Source organism: Coregonus lavaretus (assembly GCF_964263955.1).
Source record: "Coregonus lavaretus genome assembly, chromosome: 2".
Lineage (NCBI taxonomy): Eukaryota > Metazoa > Chordata > Actinopteri > Salmoniformes > Salmonidae > Coregonus > Coregonus lavaretus.
The window spans coordinates 4232574-4251933 of record NC_139989.1 but is presented as its reverse complement, the minus strand read 5'-3'; the positions used below and the strand labels follow the sequence as shown (position 1 = coordinate 4251933).

Below are 19360 nucleotides of genomic sequence, written 5' to 3'. Positions count from 1 at the left end.
CCATCCTCTCAAGAAAAAATCGGCCCCACGGCTGAATCTAGTTGATGATCCCTGGTGTAGAGAGTGCTGTTATGTGTGTGTGTGTGTGTGTGTGTGTGTGTGTGTGAGTGAGAGAGCATGTCTGATGTGTGTAACTGTACTAACTCTCTCCTCCCCACAGCAGACGGAGGCTCAGAGTGTTGTGCAGCGGTGGATGGTGACAGTGTGAGTGAGGAGGAGGGGAGCTTCGATGAGCTCAGTGATGTCACAACGTACCTGCAGCCTGGGGTGGGGCTGTCTGCTCTCAGCCAGGTGAGCTTTTTATCTACCTGCCTGCCTGTGTGTTAACCTGCAGGATTTGTTCAGCATCGCCAATGTTCTGCAACCGTTCCTGGCAACAGATGGAACCAATGTTCCCTCAAAAAAAGGTCTGCTGAGCGCAAACTTGAATGCTGGGAAAATTCAGTGCAACTTTCAGCGTGCGTTTACTGTGAACACTGAGGCTGTACCCGCTTTAAGTTACTGTTATAACAGTGGCCAAGTAGGCTGGTGTGGCTATTTTATCATAATGTAGGCCTAACAGAGTGGCCTATCATCAAAAACAATGGAGAAAATGCATCCCATAACATTTTAACATGGAAATAGCTGTTCTATCATTCAGCCTACAGTAGCAGCCAATGTGTGGTGTTCAATGTAGGCGTACATTCCATGAGACTTTGGAAAAAACAAAACATGCAGGGCTTGACATTAACCTTCAGATAAGGAGGTGACTGAAAATGTTGTGTTGTTTGATGCAAGAAACCACTTTACAAAATAAAATACATTATTATTCCCATACCATTATTAGAGAATCAGACAAATGATGCTGCCTATTGGCTACTTAGCTTATTCAAGCCTGTCTCAAAATACAAATCAAATTTTATTGGTAACATACACATGTTTAGCAGATGTTATTGCAGTTTTAACGAAATGCTTGTGTTCCTAGCTCCAACAGTGCAGTAGTATCTAACGGCAGGTAGCTTAGAGGTTAAGAGCGTTGTGCCAGTAACCAAAAGGTCGCTGGTTCTAATCCCCGAGCCGACTAGGTGAAAAATCTGGCGATGTGCCCTTGAGCTAGGGACTTAACCCTAAATTGCTCCTGTAAGTCGCTCTGGATAAGAGCGTCTGCTAAATGACTAAAATGTAAATGTAAAATTCACAACAATACACAAATCTAAAAGTAAAAGAATGGAATTAAGAAATATATAACTATTAGGACAAGCAATGTCGGAGTGGCATTGACTAAAATACAGTAGAATAGAATACAGTATATACATATGAGATGAGTAAAGCAGTATGTAAACATTATTAAAGTGACTAGTGTTCCATTATTAAAGAGGCCAGTGATTCCATGTCTGTATACAGGGCAGCAGCCTCTAAGGTGCAGGGTTGAGTAACCTGCTGGTAGCCGGCTAGTGATGGCCTTTTAACAGTCTCATGGCCTTGAAATAGAATATGTTTTTCAGTCTCTCGGTCCCAGCTTTGATGCACCTGTACTGACCTCGTCTGATATTTTTGGCCTTCCTGTGACATCGGGTGCTGTAGGTGTCCTGGAGGGCAGGCAGTGTGCCACAGGTGATGTGTTGGGCAGACCGCAGAACCCTCTGGAGAGCCCTGCGGTTGCGGGCGGTGCAGTTGCCGTACCAGGCGGTGATACAGCCCGACAGGATGCTCTCAATTGTGCATCTGTAAAAGTTTGTGAGGGTTTTAGGTGCTAAGCCGAATTTCTTCAGCCTCCTGAAGTTGAAGAGGCTCTGTTGCGCCTTCTTCACCACACTGTCTACGTGGGTGGACCATTTCAGTTTGTCGGTGATGTGTATGCCAAGGAACTTGAAGCTTTCCACCTTCTCCACTGCGGTCCCGCCGATGTGGATAGGGGGGTACACCCTCTGCTGTTTCCTGATGTCCACAATCATCTCCTTTGTTTTGTTGATGTTGAGTGAGAGGTTCTTTTCCTGGCACCACACTCCCAGAGCCCTCACCTCCTCCCTGTAGGCGGTCTCGTCATTGTTGGTAATCAAGCCTACTACTGTTGTGTCGTCTGCAAACTTGATGATTGAGTTGGAGGCGTGCTTAGCCACACAGTCATGGGTGAACAGGGAGTACAGGAGGGGGCTGAGCACGCACCCTTGTGGAGCCCCTGTGTTGAGGATCAGCGAAGTGGAGGTGTTGTTTCCTACCTTCACCACCTGGGGGCAGCCCGCCAGGAAGTCCATGACCCTGTTGAACAGGGCGCGTCGGTGACACTGTGTTATCCTCAAAGCGGGTGAAGAAGGTGTTTAGCTTGTCCGGCAGCAGGACGTCGGTGTCCGCGATGTGGCTGGTTTTCCCTTTGTAATCCGTGATTGTCTGTAGACCCTGCCACATACAGTCATGGTCAAAAGTTTTGAGAATGAAACAAATATTAATTTTCACAAAGTCTGCTGCCTCGGTTTTTCATGATGGCAATTTGCATATACTCCAGAATGTTATGAAGAGTGATCAGATGAATTGCAATTACTTGCAAAGTCCCTCTTTGCCATGAAAATGAACATAATCCCTAAAAAACATTTCCACTGCATTTCAGCCCTGCCACAAAAGGACCAGCTGACATCATGTCAGTGATTCTCTCGTTAACACAGGTGAGAGTGTTGACGAGGACAAGGCTGGAGATCACTCTGTCATGATGATTGAGTTAGAATAACAGACTGTAAGCTTTAAAAGGAGGGTGGTGCTTGAAATCATTGTTCTTCCTCTGTTAACCATGGTTACCTACAAAGAAACACATGCCGTCATCTTTGCTTTGCACAAAAAGGGCTTCACAGGCAAGGATATTGCTGCTAATAAGATTGCACCTAAATCAACCATTTATCTGATCATCAAGAACTTCAAGGAAAGAGGTTCAATTGTTGTCAAGAAGGCTTCAGGGCGCCCAAGAAAGTCCAGCAAGCGCCAGGACCGTCTCCTAAAGTTGATTCAGCTGTGGGATCGTGGCACCACCAGTACAGAGCTTGCTCAGGAATGGCAGCAGGCAGGTGTGAGTGCATCTGCACGCACAGTGAGGCGAAGACTTTTGGAGGATGGCCTGGTGTCAAGAAGGGCAGCGAGGAAGCCACTTCTCTCCAGGAAAAACATCAGGGACAGACTGATATTCTGCAAAAGGTACAGGGATTGGACTGCTGAGGACTGGGGTAAAGTCATTTTCTCTGATGAATCCCCTTTCCGATTGTTTGGGGCATCCGAAAAAAGGTGAGCGCTACCATCAGTCCTGTGTCATGCCAACAGTAAAGCATCCTGAGACCATTCATGTGTGGGGTTGCTTCTCAGCCAAGGGAGTGGGCTCACTCACAATTTTGCCTAAGAACACAGCCATGAATAAAGAATGGCACCAACACATCCTCCGATAGCAACTTCTCCCAACCATCCAAGAACAGTTTGGTGACGAACAATACCTTTTCCAACATGATGGAGCACCTTGCCAAAAGGCAAAAGTGATAACTAAGTGGCTCTGGGAACAAAACATCGACATTTTCGGTCCATGGCCAGGAAACTCCCCAGACCTTAATCCCATTGAGAACTTGTGGTCAATCCTCAAGAGGCGGGTGGACAAACAAACACCCACAAATTCTGACAAACTCCCATTGATTATGCAAGAATGGGCTGCCATCAGTCAGGATGTGGCCCAGAAGTTAATTGACAGCATGCCAGGACGGATTGCAGAGGTCTTGAAAAAGAAGGGTCAACACTGCAAATATTGACTCTTTGCATAAACTTAATGTAATTGTCAATAAAAGCCTTTGACACTTATGGAATGCTTGTAATTATACTTCAGTAAACCATAGTAACATCTGACAAAAATATCTAAAAACACTGAAGCAATAAACTTTATGAAGACCAATACTTGTGTCATTCTCAAAACTTTTGACCACGACTTTACGTCTCGTGTCTGAGCCGTTGAATTACGACTCCACTTTGTCTCTGTACTGACGTTTTGCCTGTTTGATTGCCTTACGGAGGGAATAACTACACTGTTTGTATTCTGCCATATTCCCAGTAACCTTGCCATGGTTAAATGCGGTGGTTTGCGCTTTCAGTTTTGCGCGAATGCTGCCGTCTATCCACGGTTTCTGGTTTGGGTAGGTTTTAATAGTCACAGTGGGAACAACGTCCCCTATACACTTCCTGATTAACTCAGTCACCGTGTCCGTGTACACGTCAATGTTACAACACTGCCCTTTATGACAAAAAAAGCTATGTACCTGACTCACTTTTCAAAGATTCCTAGAAATGTACATGTTTTGTGCTCTTGTAGGAAGCAATCCTCTATTGCTGACTACAAATGATCTATAACTGGGCTAATAACTCACTAACTAGGAAAGGATATGAACAAAATGTGCACACGTGGCTACATGCAGCTCTCGTTTTGATCTCAAAACAAGCGAATCTACTCATGACCGCTCATGCTGTAAACACAGTCCAGTTCAAAGTAAATGGCACAGATCCATATACGGTAATGGTCTGTTTACATATAGGCCTGCCGCAGCTCTGATTGGTTTTGCCGCACAGGTCTGTGTAGAGTATGGGCTGAGTCATGCCTGTCAATGCAATAGAATCCTACTCCGATGCGTTCTGCCTACAACAAAATCTGTTGCATAGTTTTTGTTTCGGTATGTTGCATTGAAAGTGGCGAACATTGTGTTGATTCGATCACAATTGCCACAGTAAAGGGAAACGTTGGTAGTGTTAACAGGGAAAACTCTAGAACGGTGGTCACTAACCCTTTCTGAGTCGAGATCACTTTCTGAATCTAAATGCAAGCCGAGATCTACCGCTCAGATTTGAAAAAGTAAGACTATACATTAGCCAATTAAAAACAGTCCTGTAGCAATGAGGATTGTGCAGTAAGCTATAGGCCCAATACATTGTCACTGCATATTGGCTTTGCTTGAATTGCCCTGCCAATGCAATTTTTTTGTTTGGGCAAGTATGATCACACCGGTGATAGATCCGTTGTTGTAAAACATGTGAGGCACATCCGAGTGAGCATACATTTAAATAATGAGCTTTTTATTTTACTGGGCTGATGGTGCCTGTATCTGATGGTCAGTCTCAGCGGAGGGAGAGAGCAGCAGACTGACGGTCCGCCTCTCAACATCTCTCCGCTCTCCCTTTCCTCCACTGACACTGACCAAAAAGGGACACCGTCTTCCAGCTGATGGGGAAACTCGAGTCGCACCGCATTATTTCTGCCTCATGCACAAATTCATGTTGTTACTCCTATGAACAGAGAAAGTGAAATATTCCTCGATATTAAAAAATTCCGCTAATAATAACAACAACGCAAGCCTATAAAAATACACTTTCCTACTCATTCATTACTGCTGCACTGCTTGATGTAGCGCTGAGTGGAAATACGAAGAACGTGCATTTTACGGCTTATAAAAGTGTTGAATACAAAGTGTTGACAGTGCTGAGTAAGAACTTAAACATGAACTCACTCATACAAACAGCAGCTCTTTGCTGTATTCGTTGACAGTCTCTCTCATGGTTTTAAACGTTTTGAAATCTCACAGTATCAACTTTGCTGTAGCTTTCTTTTATGCCTGCTACGTTACTGCAGACAAGGTCATCTGAGCCATCTGATTGGCCAGCGGTAGTCCTATAGTGCACTTGATTTGCTCTCTGGGCCCGCCGGGAAGGAAGAGTTTGTACTTTCAGACACATGAAATGGTTCAAAATGGCAACAGTTTGCCTACCCGGCACGCAGGGCAGTTGAATCGGGTGCACCTACTGCCAACAGCCCAAGACTAATAAAAGAAAATAGGAACACAATACTTTATTGTTTTTTTTTTTTACAGAAATGTTTGGCGTTAGGCCTCCCGAGTGGCGCAGCGGTCTAAGGCAATGCATCGCAGTGCTAGAGGCGTCACTACAGATCCGGGTTCGATCCCGGGCTGTGTCGCAGCCGGACGCGACCAGGAGACCCATGAGACGGCGCACAATTGGCCCAGCATCGTCCGGGTTAGGGTAGTGTTTGGCCGTCTGGGATGTCCTTGTCCCATCGCGCTCTAGCGACTCCTTGTGACTTCAGGTCGCCAGCTGTACGGTGTTTCCTCCGACACATTGGTGCTTCTGGGTTAAGCGAGCAGTGTGTCAAGAAGCAGTGCGGCTTGGCGGGTCGTGTTTCGGAGGACGCATGGCCCTCGACCATCGCCTCTCCCGAGTCCGTAGGGGAGTTGCAGCGATGGGACAAGACTGTAATTACCACTAGGATAAAAAAGGAATAATAATGAAGACTAATGTTCCACCAGTCGTTGAGTGATGTTCAGACTCCTACTTCTCTTTGTGGGCTGATATTTCAGTCCCGGGCAGCTGCGAGGCAGTCTTGGGGCTACTGTGCACGCGCGTAGCTTAGAGGGAACATTGGATGTAATGTCTCTCCAAGTCAATATGCCGTTTCTGCCAGGTCATCCCTGATGTGTGTGTGTGTGTGTGTGTGTGTGTGTGTGTGTGTGTGTGATCCGTTTTGGTCTGAGTTTCCCATGTCCAAGCGTAATCTGTGTGTTGGACATGAGTATGCTGTGCATGTAATTCTGTAATTATCTGTGCGCGTCTGTCATTACATAAGCTCGGTAACCCTCCCCGTTCTCTCTTCCCCCTCTCTCTTCCCCCTTGCTCTCTCAGTGGATCAGCCAGGGTCAAGCAGTGTATGCAGAGGCCCTGTGGGACCATGTGACAATGGAGGAGCAGGAGCTGGCGTTCAAGGCAGGGGATGTGATCCGGGTGCTGGAGGCCCCTCACAAGGACTGGTGGTGGGGCATGGGGGCAGACAGGGAGGCCTGGTTCCCTTCCAGCTTCGTCAGGGTAAGACAACACTGAGTCAACACATTTGTGCACTAGCCTTGTTGCATTGAAAAGAAAGAAAAATCAATCAAATTCAATTATTTAAGTTTTTATTGATATTTTTTCACAACAACAAGATACAAACAAGTCAGGTCATGAAGCAAACAGAGGTCACAAACAAAACAACTTCTGCACAAGACACCATAGTTGGGTCATTGAAATGATCAGCTCAGCTCAGGAAATACAAGAAAATACAAGAGGCTTCCATGTTTTGTCTTAAGTAGACATTCTGTGTAATTGATGTTTACGCTAGACCCTGCCAGCCAAAGGCCCTGAAACTGTCTTGGATCCAACCAAGCACCTTAGTAGTGTGTGTTCAAGGGTAGTGTGGGTTCAGAGGTTTCGGTGGTTTCCCTGGTGACTTGCGTTGATTTACAGTTGCATCTTAATTAGGGAAGCTATGGTGAAGCCAGTTGATTGACAGGGGGGGTGACCGCTTGATAATTGCCCCTGTTGGTGATTGTTGATGACGGACAGGGGCTTGTTAACCATACATGGTGTTTTTTTGTTTGTTTATTGTTTATTAAAATTGTATTTATTTATTAAAGGGTAGATCAGCTTTAATATTGCAGATATATTGTAACTTCCATCAATGTAATTGTCTGCATCACTTCCAATCCCCCATATGGTTTTTTTCTCGCAAATATATATCTCTATAGATATCTCTCTATATATCTATATATATATATATATATATATATATCTCTATATATATATATATATATATATATATATACAGTGAGGGAAAAAAAGTATTTGATCCCCTGCTGATTTTGTACGTTTGCCCACTGATATAATATCTATAATTTTAATGGTAGGTTTATTTGAACAGTGAGAGACAGAATAACAACAAAAAAATCCAAAATAACGCATGTCAAAAATGTTATAAATTGATTTGCATTTTAATGAGGGAAATAAGTATTTGACCCCTCTGCAAAACATGACTTAGTACTTGGTGGCAAAACCCTTGTTGGCAATCACAGAGGTCAGACGTTTCTTGTAGTTGGCCACCAGGTTTGCACACATCTCAGGAGGGATTTTGTCCCACTCCTCTTTGCAGATCTTCTCCAAGTCATTAAGGTTTTGAGGCTGACGTTTGGCAACTCGAACCTTCAGCTCCCTCCACAGATTTTCAATGGGATTAAGGTCTGGAGACTGGCTAGGCCACTCCAGGACCTTAATGTGCTTCTTATTGAGCCACTCCTTTGTTGCCTTGGCCGTGTGTTTTGAGTCATTGTCATGCTGGAATACCCATATACGACCCATTTTCAATGCACTGGCTGAGGGAAGGAGGTTCTCACCCAAGATTTGAAGGTACATGGCCCTGTCCATCGTCCCTTTGATGCTGTGAAGTTGTCCTGCCCCCTTAGCAGAAAAACACCCCCAAAGCATAATGTTTCCACCTCCATGTTTGATGGTGTTCTTGGGGACATACGCAGCATTCTTCCTCCTCCAAACACGGCGAGTTGATGCCAAAGAGCTCCATTTTGGTCTCATCTGACCACATCACCCAGTTCTCCTCTGAATCATTCAGATGTTCATTGGCAAACTTCAGACGGGCATGTATATGTGCTTTTTGAGCAGGGGGACCTTGCGGGCGCTGCAGGATTTCAGTCCTTCACGGCGTAGTGTGTTACCAATTGTTTTCTTGGTGACTATGGTCCCAGCTGCCTTGAGATCATTGACAAGATCCTCCCATGTGGTTCTGGGCTGATTCCTCACCGAGGTGAGATCTTGCATGGAGCCCCAGGCCGAGGGAGATTGACAGTTATTTTGTGTTTCTTCCATTTGCGAATAATCGCACCAACTGTTGTCACCTTCTCACCAAGCTGCTTGGCGATGGTCTTGTAGCCCATTCCAGCCTTGTTTAGGTCTACAATCTTGTCCCTGACATCCTTGGAGAGCTCTTTGGTCTTGGCCATGGTGGAGAGTTTGGAATCTGATTGATTGCTTCTGTGGACAGGTGTCTTTTATACAGGTAACAAGCTGAGATTAGGAGCACTCCCTTTAAGAGTGTGCTCATAATCTCAGCTCGTTACCTGTATAAAAGACACCTGGGAGCCAGAAATCTTTCTGATTGAGAGGGGGTCAAATACTTATTTCCCTCATTAAAATGCAAATCAATTTATAACATTTTTTACATGCGTTTTTCTGTTGTTTTTTTTGTTATTCTGTCTCTCACTGTTCAAATTAACCTACAATTAAAATTATAGACTGATCATTTCTTTGTCAGTGGCCAAACGTACAAAATCAGCAGGGGATCAAATACTTTTTTTCCCTCACTGTGTATACATATATATATATATATATATATATATATATATATATATATATATATATATATATATATATATATATATATATATATATATATATATATATACATATCCTTAAAAAAAAAAAAAAATCTTTATTACTTTCCAACCCCACCGCCCCTTCCCCAATTGGAGCAAACTAGTGAACAACAACGCCTAGGCCTCTACTTCCAGCCTATCCACACTACACACATCTTATGGACACAGCCAACATGGTGTTTCTAATGTTACCATAGGAATGTAGGTTGGGTTAACTGCATTTAATTTACAGGTGCTAGTATAGGCGAACTGTGCGTGACTGTGGTTCACCTGGTAATATGTGTGTGTGTGTGTGCGTGCGTGTGTGTGTGTGTGTGTGATTTGACAGGTGCGTGTGAATCAGGAGGAGGACTCTGGAGCGGAGAGTGTAGGGAGTTGTGCTCTGGACCAGGAGGACCCACACACTGCCCCCCGGGACACACACAGCGCCGAGCACCGAGACCAGATGAGGACCAATGTGGTCAAAGAGATCATGAACACGGAACGCATCTACATCAAACACCTCCGGGACATCTGTGAGGTGGGTGGAGGCTCGACCATAAACGTTATCCGACCCTAACCCATGTCTCCCCTCCTCCATCGTCACTGACATTACAACTAGGGTAGAATTTCTATTGGTTTTGCTCTCCTCCTCCTGCTCTCCTCCGTCCTCTCCTTGCCTCTTTTTGAAAAAGGTCAAAGGTAATCGAGGAGCGGAGGAGAGGAAATGTGGAAACTAATGCGCTTGTATGAAATTAAACTCTCCTTCTCCACTCACGCGTCACCCGGCAAATGATCCACTTCGCTGATCCTCAACACTGGGGCTCCACAAGGGTGCACGCTCAGCCCCCTGCTGTACTCCCTGTTCATCCATGACTGCGTGGCCACGCACGCCTCCAACTCAATCATCAAGTTTACAGACGACACAACAGTAGTAGGCTTGATTACCAACAATGACGAGACCGCCTACAGGGAGGAGGTGAGGGCTCTGGGAGTGTGGTGCCAGGAAAATAACCTCTCACTCAACGTCAACAAAACAAAGGAGATGATCGTGGACTTCAGGAAACAGCAGAGGGTGCACCCCCCCTATCCACATCGACGGGACCGCAGAAGGTGGAAAGCTTCAAGTTCCTTGGCGTACACATCACTAGCAAACTTAAATGGTCCACCTACGCAGACAGTGTGGTGAAGAAGGCGCAACAGAGCATCTTCAACCTCAGGAGGCTGAAGAGATTTGTCTTGGCACCTAAAACCCTCACAAACTTTTACAGATGCACAATTGAGAGCATCCTGTCGGGCTGTATCACCGCCTGGTACGGCAACTGCACCGCCCGCAACCGCAGGGCTCTCCAGAGGGTGGTGCGGTCTGCCGAACGCATTACCGGGAACAAACTACCCGCCCTCCAGGACATCTACAGCACCCGATGTCACAGGAAGGCCAAAAAGATAATCAAGGACATCAACCACCCGAGCCACTGCCTGTTCACCCCGCTATCATCCAGAAGGCGAGGTCAGTACAGGTGCATCAAAGCTGGGACCGAGAGAATGAAAAACAGCTTCTATCTCAAGGCCATCAGGCTGTTAAATAGCCATCACTAGCACATTAGAGGTTGCTGCTGCCTATTGAAATCACTGGCCACTTTAAGAAATAGAACACTAGTCACTTTAATAATGTTGACATATCTTGCATTACTCATCTCATATGTATATACTGTATTCTATAATATTCTACAGTATCTTAGTCCATGCCGCTCTGTCATTGCTTGTCCATATATGTATTTTATAGATAAAAGGATAAGTAGCATATAATTTTATATGTATGCATGCTCTTCTCCTCTGAGAACACCTGATTCAAAGGAGGCATGGCACTTCCGCGCTACCTGCCGCAAGGACACTCTTGTGCGTCCTCTGTCGAAGTTGGAAATGGAGGAGAGGAGCAGATGCCTTTGTTTTCACCTACTAACCATTTGACACTCTTCTCGACCACTTATCAGTTTCCGGGTCAAGGAGGAGAGGAGGACAGAGGAGCCAAGGAGAGAAGAGGACTGACTTTTATTCAAATGAGAATCTCCCTAGTGCTCTGGATCTCCACCAGCTTCATTGGCTCTCCCCCTGCTGGTCAAACCTTGCATTGACCACAACTCAATAGTAACGGTTATTCCTTGTTACAACTTAAACATCTGACTATGTCTAATGCTTTTCCCAGGGCTATATCCGTCAGTGTCGTAAAAACCCGGGCATGTTCACTGAGCTGCAGCTGAAGACCATTTTCAGTAACATCGAGGACATCTATAAGTTCCAGAGACAGTTCCTCAAAGACCTGGAGAAGAAGTACAACACAGACCAGCCTCACCTCAGTGAGATAGGAGCCTGTTTCCTCTCACAGGTACTTCTACCTTTCTACACACACAGTCACACACATACACAGATTGTATTACTACATACAGCATTTTTCCAAAACATTTTTCCTGTAAACATTTCACTGTATACATTGCAAAACAGTCACATCCCTATTTGGTAAGGTTTTATTTAACTCTCTTGCCCCCTCTCTCCCTCCTTTTTTCCCTCTCCCCTCTCTGTATCCCCTCTCTCTCTCAGGGGGAGGGTTTCTCCATCTACTCTGAGTACTGTAACACCCACCCTGCAGCGTGTGGGGAGCTGCAGCGCCTCATGAAGCTGGGCAGGTACAAGCACTTCTTTGAGGCCTGCCGGCTGCTGCAGCAGATGATTGACATCTCCATCGCTGGCTTCCTGCTCACGCCCGTCCAGAAGATCTGCAAGTACCCCCTGCAGCTGAGAGAGCTGCTCAAATACACCCCCAAAGACCACAGGTAAGTCACAACACACACACACTTTACAAACTTCACAACATATACTGTACCCACACATGCACCTATACACACACCTATACACACACACACGGATACACACACAAACCTTTTCACACTCTCAAATGCTGTTGATGTTGTGTGCTGTAGTGACTACGGTGGAGTGAGTGATGCGTACGAGGCGATGAAGAACGTGGCGAGCCTCATCAATGAGGGGAAGAGGCGGCTGGAGAGTGTTGACGCCATCGCTCACTGGCAGGTGGCCATCCTACACTGGGAGGTGAGAGAATCTTCTACTTGTGTTATTACTGTAGCAGAAAGATGTTATACCTATGCTATTGCCATCGTAGCAGGAACTCATGTTGTCTACCTGGCTCAAAGTAATGCACTGAGTGGGGTGATTTGAGATGTAGCTAGTGGATCAATCAATGATCTAACAATGACTGCAACTCAACCTAATGAATGTCTCTCTGTCATTGTTCCTTTCAGGGAGCAGACGTGTTGGAGCGCAGCTCGGAGCTGATCCACTCTGGAGAGCTGACCCGGATCATCTGGCAGGGCAACAAGACACAGCAGCGCAGCTTCTTCCTGTTTGACCACCAGCTGGTGTTCTGTAAGAAGGACGTACTGCGCCGCGACCTGCTGCACTACCGCGGCCGCCTGGACATGGACCACACGGAGGTCCTGGAGATGCCCGACGGCAGGGACCCTGAGCTGGGCATCTCGCTGAAGAACGCCCTGCGGCTCCGCAACAGCTCCACCCTGGAGACCCTGTGTTACCTCTGCTGCAGAAAGCCCAAGGACAGACAACGCTGGCTGCAGGCCTTCGCCAGGGAGAGACTGAGAGTACAGGAGGACCAAGAGATGGGTGAGGAGGGGTGGGATGGAGAGATGGAGGGGAAGGGAAGGAGACTAGAAGAGGGGAAAGGTGTTTCACCAGAGGAGAATGTGTAAGTGTTGAATGACATTTGATTGGCTGTTTTTTTCTTTATTTTATTTTTAAGGAATGAAGATCAGTGAAACGCAGCGAAAACAAGCAATCTTCAATGCAAGGAAATCCAAACAAGGGAAAATGAAGAGTAAGCGTTAAATACATCATGCTTTTTTATTCTTACAGTTGCTGTGCATGTGGTATTGGATTCATTTTATGCTCACTATTGTAAAGAATGTTTTAAAAACGTTGGTTGTGTGTTTTGTATTTCCTCCACAGCCATTGGCTACTCTGGCACTGTCCCGCCACACCACCAGCCCCTGCATCCAATTCACCAGCGCCACGTTACCGTGCCAACCAGCGTGCCTCAGCAGCAGGTGTTCACATTGGCCGAGCCCAAGCAAAAGCCCGCCCACCTGTGGTACACCTTCACCCGACACGCCTTCTTCAGGAAATGAGGATCCACCCCCCCCTCCTCTCGCCTGTTCCTGACTCTAAATGTTCTGACCACGCCTAGAATTGTCCTAATGACTCAAAGAAAAACGTACAGTTATGGACCCACATATTTCAGGACAGTATCTGTGCACATACTACTTTGTGTAATGTGTGTTTTATCAATGTGTTTGTGTGCCTCTTAAAGTGGGTCTATATGTCTGTGTGTTTTATCAATGTGTTTGTGTGCCTCTTAAAGTGGGTCTATATGTCTGTGTGTTTTATCAATGTGTTTGTGTGCCTCTTAAAGTGGGTCTATATGTCTGTGTGTTTTGTTTCTGTGTTATATGTGCATTATTTTTATATCTGTGTTTTTATTTGTCTATTAAAATCAGTGCCTGGACTTGTTAATATACATACAGCCCAGAAGTGTTAATATACATACAGACGGACTCCCTCCATGTTGCTGGTGTGGTGAAGATGCTGCTTTGGTAGTCTGAGATTCCTTTATACCCAACCGCCCAGCAGAAACCTGTATTATAGTAATTATGGCAATGATGTACTGCACGTTCAGATTTTAAATTACCAGTCGAATACTTACCTGCTACCTTGGTTTTAGTTTATTTCTCTGAGGCTGGACCCTGTTGGAGTTAGACTGGTAGTGAAAGTACAACACACACACACAGGTCTACACACGCACTAACTCTGTTAACACTGTTGTAAATAAACTCTTGTACCAAATGCAAGTGATGTAACTCTCAGTCATTTTCTTGGTTGGTTGTGAGAAAACGTGCCTTGTTTTGAAAATGATCTCCAAGTGGAATAGAATTCTATCTGATCCCACCAGACAAATGATCAGACTTTATTTTCAAGGTAGGTCCCCCCCAAAAAACTCAGTCCGGCTTTCAACTTAATCTTGAAAGTTGTAATAGTCGAATGCACTAGTAGAATCCGCTTGTCATGTCAGTCATTGCATACCTTAGAGAGCTATTTATAACTTGTCAGAAATGTCCAGATCAACTAGCCCATGTCGGCTAATGTTTTTTAGCTACGAGATGTTCCACAATGCTAGAAGGGGGGCCTGAGTGAAAAAGTTTGATCCTGTTTTGTAATAAACGCCTCTGGTGCTTAGGTTACTGTGGAAATGTAACATACACTTACAGTTGAAGTCGGAAGTTTACATCAACTTAGGTTGGAGTCATTAAAACTTGTTTTTCAACCACTCTATAAATGTCTTGTTAACAAACTGTAGTTTTGGCAAGTCGGTTAGGACATCTACTTTGTGCATGACACAAGTAATTTTTCCAACAATTGTTTACAATTCTAGTGGGTCAGAAGTTTACATACACTAAGTTGACTGTGCCTTTAAACAGCTTGGGAAATTCCAGAAAATTATGCCATGGCTTTAGAAGCTTCTGATAGGCTAATTAACATAATTTGAGTCAATTGGAGGTATACCTGTCGATGTACACTGCTCAAAAAAATAAAGGGAACACTTAAACAACACAATGTAACTCCAAGTCAATCGCACTTCTGTGAAATCAAACTGTCCACTTAGGAAGCAACACTGATTGACAATACATTTCACATGCTGTTGTGCAAATGGAATAGACAACAGGTGGAAATTATAGGCAATTAGCAAGAAACCCCCAATAAAGGACTGGTTTTGCAGGTGGTGACCACGACCACTTCTCAATTCCTATGCTTCCTGGCTAATGTTTTGGTCACTTTTGAATGCTGGCGGTGCTTTCACTCTAGTGGTAGCATGAGACAGAGTCTACAACCCACGCAAGTGGCTCAGGTAGTGCAGCTCATCCAGGATGGCACATCAATGCGAGCTGTGCCAAGAAGGTTTGCTGTGTCTGTCAGCGTAGTGTCCAGAGCATGGAGGCGCTACCAGGAGACAGGCCAGTACATCAGGAGACGTGGAGGAGGCCGTAGGAGGGCAACAACCCAGCAGCAGGACTGCTACCTCCGCCTTTGTTTAAGGAGGAGCAGGAGGAGCACTGCCAGAGCCCTGCAAAATGACCTCCAGCAGGCCACAAATGTGCATGTGTCTGCTCAAACGGTCAGAAACAGACTCCATGAGGGTGGTATAAGGGCCCGACGTCCACAGGTGGGGGTTGTGCTTACAGCCCAACACCGTGCAGGACGTTTGGCATTTGCCAGAGAACACCAAGATTGGCAAATTCGCCACTGGCACCCTGTGCTCTTCACAGATGAAAGCAGGTTCACACTAAGCACATGTGACAGACGTGACAGAGTCTGGAGACGCCGTGGAGAACGTTCTGCTGCCTGCAACATCCTCCAGCATGACCGGTTTGGCGGTGGGTCAGTCATGGTGTGGGGTGGCATTTCTTTGGGGGGCCGCACAGCCCTCCATGTGCTCGCCAGAGGTAGCCTGACTGCCATTAGGTACCGAGATGAGATCCTCAGACCCCTTGTGAGACCATATGCTGGTGCGGTTGGCCCTGGGTTCCTCCTAATGCAAGACAATGCTAGACCTCATGTGGCTGGAGTGTGTCAGCAGTTCCTGCAAGAGGAAGGCATTGATGCTATGGACTGGCCCGCCTGTTCCCCAGACCTGAATCCAATTGAGCACATCTGGGACATCATGTCTCGCTCCATCCACCAACGCCACGTTGCACCACAGACTGTCCAGGAGTTGGCGGATGCTTTAGTCCAGGTCTGGGAGGAGATCCCTCAGGAGACCATCCGCCACCTCATCAGGAGCATGCCCAGGCGTTGTAGGGAGGTCATACAGGCACGTGGAGGCCACACACACTACTGAGCCTCATTTTGACTTGTTTTAAGGACATTGCATCAAAGTTGGATCAGCCTGTAGTGTGGTTTTCCACTTTAATTTTGAGGGTGACTCCAAATCCAGACGTCCATGGGTTGATAAATTTGATTTCCATTGATAATTTTTGTGTGATTTAGTTGTCAGCACATTCAACTATGTAAAGAAAAAAGTATTTAATACGATTATTTCATTCATTCAGATCTAGGATGTGTTATTTTAGTGTTCCCTTAATTTTTTTGAGCAGTGTATTTCAAGGCCTACCTTCAAACTCAGTGCCTCTTTGCTTGACAACATGGGAAAATCAAAAGAAATCAGCCGAGACCTCAGAAAAAAATTGTAGACCTCCTCAAGTCTGGTTCATCCTTGGGAGCAATTTCCAAACGCCTGAAGGTACCACGTTCATCTGTACAAATAATCGTACGCAAGTATAAACACCATGGGACCACGCAGCCGTCATACCGCTCAGGAAGGAGACTCCTAGAGATGAATGTACTTTGGTGCGAAAAGTGCAAATCAATCCCAGAACAACAGCAAAGGACCTTGTGAAGATGCTGGAGGAAACAGGTACAAAAGTATTTGATCCCCTGCTGATTTTGTACGTTTGCCCACTGACAAAGACATGATCAGTGTATAATTTTAATGGTAGGTTTATTTGAACAGTGAGAGACAGAATAACAACAACAAAAATCCAGAAAAACGCATGTCAAAAATGTTATAAATTGATTTGCATTTTAATGAGGGAAATAAGTATTTGACCCCTCTGCAAAACATGACTTAGTACTTGGTGGCAAAACCCTTGTTGGCAATCACAGAGGTCAGACGTTTCTTGTAGTTGGCCACCAGGTTTGCACACATCTCAGGAGGGATTTTGTTCCACTCCTCTTTGCAGATCTTCTCCAAGTCAGTAAGGTTTCGAGGCTGATGTTTGGCAACTCGAACCTTCAGCTCCCTCCACAGATTTTCTATGGGATTAAGGTCTGGAGACTGGCTAGGCCACTCCAGGACCTTAATGTGCTTCTTCTTGAGCCACTCCTTTGTTGCCTTGGCCGTGTGTTTTGGGTCATTGTCATGCTGGAATACCCATCCACGACCCATTTTCAATGCCCTGGCTGAGGGAAGGAGGTTCTCACCCAAGATTTGACGGTACATGGCCCCATCCATCGTCCCTTTGATGCGGTGAAGTTGTCCTGTCCCCTTAGCAGAAAAACACCCCCAAAGCATAATGTTTCCACCTCCATGTTTGACGGTGGGGATGGTGTTCTTGGGGTCATAGGCAGCATTCCTCCTCCTCCAAACATGGCGAGTTGAGTTGATGCCAAAGAGCTCCATTTTGGTCTCATCTGACCACAACACTTTCACCCAGTTCTCCTCTGAATCATTCAGATGTTCATTGGCAAACTTCAGACAGGCATGTATATGTGCTTTCTTGAGCAGGGGGACCTTGCGGGTGCTGCAGGATTTCAGTCCTTCATGGCGTAGTGTGTTACCAATTGTTTTCTTGGTGACTATGGTCCCAGCTGCCTTGAGATCATTGACAAGATCCTCCCGTGTAGTTCTGGGCTGATTCCTCACCGTTCTCATGATCATTGCAACTCCACGAGGTGAGATCTTGCATGGAGCCCCAGGCAGAGGGTGATTGACAGTTATTTTGTGTTTCTTCCATTTGCGAATAATCGCACCAACTGTTGTCACCTTCTCACCAAGCTGCTTGGCGATGGTCTTGTAGCCCATTCCAGTCTTGTTTAGGTCTACAATCTTGTCCCTGACATCCTTGGAGAGCTCTTTGGTCTTGGCCATGGTGGAGAGTTTGGAATCTGATTGATTGATTGCTTCTGTGGACAGGTGTCTTTTATACAGGTAACAAACTGAGATTAGGAGCACTCCCTTTAAGAGTGTGCTCCTAATCTCAGCTCGTTACCTGTATAAAAGACACCTGGGAGCCAGAAATCTTTGTGATTGAGAGGGGGTCAAATACTTATTTCCCTCATTAAAATGCAAATCAATTTATAACTTGTTTGACGTGTTTTTCTGGATTTTTTTGTTGTTATTCTGTCTCTCACTGTTCAAATAAACCTACCATTAAAATTATAGACTGATAATTTCTTTGTCAGTGGGCAAACGTACAAAATCAGCAGGGGATCAAATACTTTTTTCCCTCACTGTATCAGGAAGTGTATAGGTGATGTTGTGCCCACTGTGACTATTGAAACCTACCCTAACCAGAAACCGTGGATAGATGGCAGCATTCGCGCTAATCTGAAAGCGCGAACCACTGCATTCAACCATGGCAAGGTGACTGGGAATATGGCAGAATACAAACAGTGTAGCTACTCACTCCGCAAGGCAATTAAACTGGCAAAACATCAGTATAGAGACAAAGTGGAGTCTCAATTCAATGGCTCAGACATGAGACGTATGCGGCAGGGTCTACAGACAATCACGGACTACAAAAGGAAAACCAGCCACGTCGCCGACACCGACGTCTCGCTTCCAGACAAGCTAAACACCTTCTTCGCCCGCTTTGAGGATAACACAGTGCCACTGACGAGGCCCACTACCAAGGACTGTGGCCTCGCCTTCTCCATGGCCAACGTGATTAAGACATTTAAGCAGGCCCAGACGGCATCCCTAGCCGCGTCCTCAGAGCATGCGCAGACCAGCTGGCTGGTGTGTTTATGGACATATTCAATCTCTCCCTTTCCCAGTCTGCTGTTCCCACATGCTTCAAGATGGCCACCATTGTTCCTGTACCCAAGAAAGCAAAGGTAACTGAACTAAATGACTATTGCCCTGTAGCACTCACCTCTGTCATCATGAAGTGCTTTGAGAGACTAGTCAAGGATCATATCACCTCTACCTTACCTGTCACCCTAGACCCACTTAAATTTGCTTACCGCCCCAATAGATCCACAGACGATGCAATCGCCATCACACTGCACACTGCCCTATCCCATCTGGACAAGAGGAATACCTATGTAAGAATACTGTTCATTGACTATAGCTCAGCATTCAACACCATAGTACCCTCCAAGCTCATCATTAAGCTTGAGGCCCTGGGTCTGAACCCCGTCCTGTGCAACTGGGTCCTGGACTTCCTGACGGGCCGCCCCCAGGTGGTGAAGGTAGGAAACAA

The 19360-nt window shown here is 45.8% G+C and overlaps 1 protein-coding gene across 4 annotated transcripts in view; it reads left to right on the top strand.

Annotated features, from left to right (window-relative positions):
- The window catches only part of LOC311101904 (uncharacterized protein), a 30073-nt gene extending 15903 nt beyond the window's left edge, over window positions 1-14170 (top strand). For all 4 annotated transcript variants that reach the window (XM_084143142.1, XM_084143141.1, XM_084143140.1 and 1 more), the window contains 9 exons: window positions 161-291; window positions 6682-6861; window positions 9583-9774; window positions 11440-11619; window positions 11832-12064; window positions 12212-12341; window positions 12551-12929; window positions 13066-13140; window positions 13272-14170. In XM_084143142.1, the coding sequence (XP_083999268.1) occupies window positions 161-291; window positions 6682-6861; window positions 9583-9774; window positions 11440-11619; window positions 11832-12064; window positions 12212-12341; window positions 12551-12929; window positions 13066-13140; window positions 13272-13450 (1679 nt within the window). In that variant the 3' untranslated portion in view covers window positions 13451-14170. The remainder of the gene's footprint in view (window positions 1-160; window positions 292-6681; window positions 6862-9582; window positions 9775-11439; window positions 11620-11831; window positions 12065-12211; window positions 12342-12550; window positions 12930-13065; window positions 13141-13271) is intronic.
- Window positions 14171-19360: the final 5190 nt, after the last annotated feature.